Genomic DNA, 6,061 nt, shown 5'->3' on the forward strand with positions numbered 1-6,061 from the left:
GGTGAGATAAAATGAAACGTGTACAAGATGCTTTCGTTTCCTCTCTATTTTTTCCACCCCATCTACGAGTGTATTGAATTGCTCACGTATTTGCCGAGAAAGACCATGTTGAAACTGCTAAGGAAATCACGGAAAATGTGTCACAAAAACAGCGTCTATATCTTGAGTATCAGCCCAGAGGGCGGGCACATTTGAATGGCTGGCATCGTTTTGAGTCCGGGTGGGTTCGCTGTGGACAGCTCCCGCTCCCAGCACGCAGCCCTTCACCTTCGGTTCGATGGAGTCACCCCCGGGGGCTGAAGGAATTGGAGCACCCTGAGCAGATTCGGAGGCGTGCGGGGAGGGGAGAGTTAAAGTCGCCGGCGGGGCCTTGTCCCTCCTCCTGCCAGACCCACGGTCCGTGCTTCCCGTTTGCTGCTGGCGGTAAGGACCGGCGTGTCTCGGACACTCGCGGGTCAGAGCTGGGGAAGTACAAACCCCAGCACATCATTGGGAAACTGAAAGCGGCCGCGAGCTGCCTCAGCGCAGTCCGCCTCCTCGCCGGGGATCGCCCAGCCATCAAATCAGGAAGCAGGGGTGCGACCACCCGGCCCCGCCCACCCCTGCTCATCTCCCCGCAGTGCTGGGTCCCTGGCGGCAGTGGGCTGACGGAGGATCCGCTCGATGACTCTCCCCTCCCTCGCACTGCTCCTGACACTGACAGGCGCGCTCACGCACCGCCGATGCGCGGGGATTTTCTAGTCCGCGAATTTTTAACCCCTTCCACCTACTGTTTTCCTTTTACCGACCGGGTTTACTGTCGTTTTTTTTTATTATTCGACTGCGCTACTTTGCTGGTTTTTGCTCCAAGGAAGAAGTTTTATACATAGTGTGGCTGCGAGTACAACCGAGGACGCCAGGGTAGTGGTTGGGAGCTGAGGCTGGCTAAAACGAACCTTGTCCAGACCTGAGGCTGCTGAAGAAGAGTGTACTGTTGAGGAGCCACTGTTCCAGCCTGGTAAGGTAGCGTTCACATAGCACTACGGCGCTATAAGTGCCTAATTGCACGCTGTCCCCTATGATGGTTTTTATTAATATCTCTTGGTTTGTGTTATATATACGTTTCAGGATAGATATTATTGCTGCTGATTGTGTTATATTTATGTAGCGCCTATTACCCCCCGCCACCCCACGAGGCGTAAAATCTATCGATCACCGCAAGTGTATACACGTTCGGTGGACAAAAACAGTATAGTATGAGTTTTGCTTTGTAAACGCGGTGCCATCCTACTAATCTGCTGGCACAGGCCTTGCCAACGCCATGCATAGTTGAATTCTTTCGTTTCTAAGCACTATGCTGCTGAGTGGTTTTTTAGCCACCAATGAACAATTAGCTAGATCTATATCTTAACGTTATTTTTTCCTTTCTACTTTCTTGCTTTATATTTTAGAGCGTCGGAGGCACAGAAAGTTTGTGGAGCTTCGAGATCTTTCAGTACCTGCTGGGGGTGCGTGCCAATAATCTGTCCAGCCCGGTGTTGGGGGTAATGCAAGGCGCCGCGTGAGCCCGCTGCACTGCTGCGGACTACGGAGAAGACATGATGATGACCACCACCACCGCTGACCATGTCAAGATGGAGAGCCCCTTCTACCACGAGGAGGCCCTGAACCTGCCCGACTTCGCGCATATCGCGGCTGGATACGGCGGCCTCGGCGGCCGGGCCCAGGCAGTCCGCTACCCGGAGCAGAAGCTGGGGGGCGGCCAGGGCCACCTGAAGAAGAGGAGCGGCGCCGCCCTGGCGGCCGTGCTGGTGCCCCCGGCAGGGGTCCCGGCGCATTTCTCGGAGGTGATCGCCAGGAGCGGCTCGGCGCTCAAGCTCCTCGCCGGGCCGGCGTCTCAGCCCCTGATCACCGTGGCCGGGATCTCGGTGGGCCCGGCGGCCGGGAGCAGCAGCCCCCCGGACACCCCTCTGCTGCCCCCCGCCTCGCAGTCGGGGCTGAGCCTGCTGAAGCTGGCCTCGCCGGAGCTGGAGCACCTCATCATCCAGGCCAACCCGGAGCTGGCCGAGGCCGCCGGCAGCCCCCCGCCGCAGCCCGCGCCCCAGCAGCCCTTCCTGTACCGCAGCCAGGCCATCACCCAGGAGCAGGAGGGCTTCGCCGACGGCTTCGTCAAGGCGCTGGCCGACCTGCACAAGCAGAACCAGCTGCTGGGCACCCCGCTCTCGCCCTCGGCGGCCGCCGGCCTGCAGGGGGCGCCCTACCCCCGCAGCCTGCACCCGTCCGGGGAGGTGCCCGTCTACACCAACCTCAGCAGCTTCAACCCGGCGCCCGCCGCCCAGCTCAGCCCCCCTGGGACCGCCTACTCGGGCGGCGGCGTTGGCATCGCCTTCCCGGCGCTGCCCCTGCGCCACCAGCCGCACCGGGGGCCTCCGGGGCTGGAGGAGCCGCAGACCGTGCCCGAGGGCGGCGCGGGGCCCGGCGCTGACTCGTGCGGCGGGGTGTCCCCGCCCTCCCTGTCGCCCATGGACCCCGAGGCCCAGGAGCGGATCAAAGCGGAGCGGAAGCGGCTGCGCAACCGCATCGCCGCCTCCAAGTGCCGCAAGCGGAAGCTGGAGCGCATCGCCCGCCTGGAGGAGAAGGTGAAGGTGCTCAAGTCGCAGAACTCGGACCTGGCCTCCACCGCCAGCCTGCTGCGAGAGCAGGTCAGCCAGCTGAAGCAAAAGGTCCTCAACCATGTCACGAGCGGCTGCCAGATCGCCGTCGGCAAGGACAGCCCTGGGGGCAAGGCTGAGGGCGCCAGCTGCTGAAGCAGCCCCTTCCGCACAGGGGGCACACCCCGGGGCAACGCTTGAGATAAAGAGGGTGCTGGAGAGTAGCCTGGTCTGAAAGGGACACCGATGGATCTTGAAGGCATCGCGCAGTCCACTGGTTGTCTGCTTCCTGCATCCAATCCTGCCCTCTTTGGGCGCGATGTCTGAGGCATTCTTGGTCAGAGTCTCTGGGACAGTTTTGAACGAGCCGCCTGCTTCTGTTGAGGCGGGCGCTTCCATCTGCAGATGGTCCGTATGTTTCTTTATAAGAGATGGGGAGACCGTTATATGGGGACTTGTGACACAAGGCATGGACATGTCAGAAGAGTGACTCACATGCATGCTGCTTCATCCCAGTCTCTTGATACGCAAGAACAGACAATCAGCCAGTAGTGTCTGGTACTTTCTAGGGTTCTCTGGCCTATCTGTGCTCACCTCAACACCTGCCTTGTGTGTTAATGTTCACCACAGCAATGAACGCTTTTGCTATCTAGCCGGAGGAAGTCAGCATAATAGGCAAACCAGACAGGCATCACGGACATTCACAACGCCATGTAGAGAGAAGTGCGTCTTTACAAGTTAATTATTCATCTTGAGGAAAGGGCAGCTTACGTATGAAAGCCATTTTTCAATCTGGATGCTGCTGTGAGCCTTCGGTTTTAGAGACCATCCATAAATCTATGATGAATTGGTGTTTGTGAATATAGCATTTCATTTTTCCAACGTAAGAGAGCTGTGTGCTGATAAAAACTGCTAATTACGTCTAGGAGGCAACAGATACATTGAGTCACATTTCCCTAAAACCGTTTAGCCACTGCTAAAGAGTGGTAACATCCTATGAAATGTAGCCAGGTCCAAGGAGAGTCTAAGAAAACAGGGTATGTCAGAGTCGTAGCGCTCCTGTCTTATATTTACAACTGGAAGCAGTAGTAAATAATACAAAGATTATCATTAGAACTCTTGGATCTGAAAGTCAAGTTGGTCTAAAAATTCCATCGAAGCCTGGTCGTGATTTGCTGCATGAGAATGCATTGGGAACGCCGTCAAATGATCAAATGCAAGGCTTCTTGTGATCTCCAGACACATTGTGCTATATTGTTTGCAAACATTGTTTAAGTTACAAAGAGCCTGGAAGTTAGGGAAAAGGCTGCGAAGAACCGTGTAATGAATTTGGAAGAATGGGAGATTTGCACCAACCTTAGATGTGAAAGGAGGATCAAGCAGTTAAACGAGACCATTTGTATTAATATCTATTTTTCTTTTTTAAAATAATTTAAGACGTCAAGCATTTCTCCTCCTTGTGGGGCTCGTTTATCTTGCACTATGTACTAACGTATACCCGTTTCTAGGACTTCAGGCATTGTTTAAGTTAAGGCACATAGAATTCCAAATGGGAATATAATGCAAAAATGGCGATGGGAAACTTTATTGCCAGACGGGTGGGTACCTGCAGTTGTGACCAGGTGTTTATGGTGCTGCAGATGGAAAGGGACTAGATCATCTCTCATTGAAACCACTGAGAGCTTCGTGAAGATTTGCTGGGAACTTAAAAAGCCAGTTTGAATACACGATATTACCTTTTCATTATTGTGTATATACTTTTTCAGTATGTGGTAGTTTTTTAATGTCGTGTAACTTGATGAACTTTTTGGGACGTTTTAAGCCAGAATGTTTGAAAGCATATATTTATTTCCTAAATATAGACCTTGCAGGATTTTCTTTTCTATTGCGCAGTGAACCGCAGCTGTACTTGTGAGAAGCCCAACACATAATTTACAGTTCAGAGCCGTGAAAGAAATGGCATGCCTTGTTCGAAACGGTCTCGAAGTAAAGAACCAGAAAGGAACAATTCTTCAAAGAAATGCAAAACCAGCACTTTTGTAATTGCACTACAGGAAACTGCATTTCTAATTTTTAAGATGCATACTATTTTGACGCTGTGCAGATCTAGTATTGATAATATATTTATTTATTGAAACCTGAAATATTTTGGATGTTAGTGAATTGATTTATTTTTGTACACAGAATATGCCCAGCATTTGTCTTTGCTTCAGTAGAATCGTAGTAATATCTCTCCAACGGTCCTCTGACTTACATTGTTCAGTTGGTTTGGACTTTTTATTTTTCTTGTTAGTGGGTGGTGGTAGATATTTACTCACAGTCTGGCACTGTGCAGAATTCCAAAGGGCTCTGTTCAGACAACCACTCACAACTGTTTAAGGTGTTTTCACCATGAAAGATGATCAGGGTGTTTTAAAGTAGGACTTTTCGAGAGACAATTGTAACGTGATATTGTATTGCACAATGTTTTGCTACAAAAGCCTTGCTTTATTGTGGTGTTGTGAAGAAGGCCATATGTGGTTGTCCAAAGGACCATGTTGATTCTTTAATGTTATTTCGAACTGTTTAGTGCTGGAATCATGCACTCCTGATGGGTTGTCGTGTTTGACTTGTGTTTTTAACAGCGCTTGGCAGTTGGATGGACTGTATTGCACCAGTGTTTGTTTTCTTTGCCTCCTGACATATTGAGTTTGCACAAGCCCAAGTCACTCTCAGTGGGACCATATGGCTGGTTGGCGTGATGAATTGTCTGCATACTCAAATATCATTCCTAATCCGGCCTGTTAACGGCACGTTCATTTCAAGAACCTTAATTGGTTTTTTGATCGTGTGGACTTTATGAATGGCTGTTTAATCTGTACACGTTACCCCTCCTTGATTTTCTTTATTAATGACCTGTGGCCAGCTGTTGCAAGAGATCAGAAATTATGTCGAATCACTCCTGAGTTAATGGCGACTTAAGGTTGTGTTCCTAATTGACTGCAAAAACCATTCCTAAGCTGCTAATTCTTATAAGTGAATGAATTGATATGCAAGATAGACGTATTTGGGATTGGTTTAAGTCCACCTGGTACAAAATGCAATGGCAAGAAAAATGTTGCCATTCAAAGCCCAATAACAATGGACAACCGTATAACTACTTAACTAAGAACCTAAACTATAGTTGTAAAGTGTTATTTCACTTTTGTAAATGGAAGTATAGTTTGTAGAAATGTAGCAGATGGCAGCAAACCTGCAACTGTATTACAAATAGGGTGCACTATCCATGTTTGCTGTGAGGCATGCCTTCAAATTTGTGTGCCGGGTCCAAATGACAGGTGTACCCGATTTTTGATAATGCGATGCATCAGGGCAGATGTGAAGTTACAGCGCCCGCTCTGTCTTTCACGCTGCAGGTGACACTGATCTGCATTTCAAATAGCCCCCTTTGA

General features: G+C 50.6%; 1 protein-coding gene across 1 annotated transcript; it reads left to right on the forward strand.

The window, feature by feature from the left end:
- Window positions 1-684: 684 nt before the first annotated feature.
- On the forward strand, window positions 685-4,774 carry LOC144818691 (uncharacterized). The gene is made up of 2 exons (XM_078676343.1): window positions 685-997; window positions 1,431-4,774. Exon 2 carries the CDS (start codon window positions 1,578-1,580, stop codon window positions 2,784-2,786), a length of 1,209 nt encoding a protein of 402 aa, XP_078532469.1. The 5' UTR covers window positions 685-997; window positions 1,431-1,577; the 3' UTR covers window positions 2,787-4,774.
- Window positions 4,775-6,061: the final 1,287 nt, after the last annotated feature.

This window comes from Lissotriton helveticus, chromosome 2_1, assembly GCF_964261635.1.
Source record: "Lissotriton helveticus chromosome 2_1, aLisHel1.1, whole genome shotgun sequence".
Classification (NCBI taxonomy): Eukaryota; Metazoa; Chordata; class Amphibia; order Caudata; family Salamandridae; genus Lissotriton; species Lissotriton helveticus.

Bases quoted from the DNA above. Each gene is read 5' to 3' on its own strand.
- LOC144818691 (XM_078676343.1), top strand. From the start codon at position 1,578: ATGATGATGACCACCACCACCGCTGACCATGTCAAGATGGAGAGCCCC.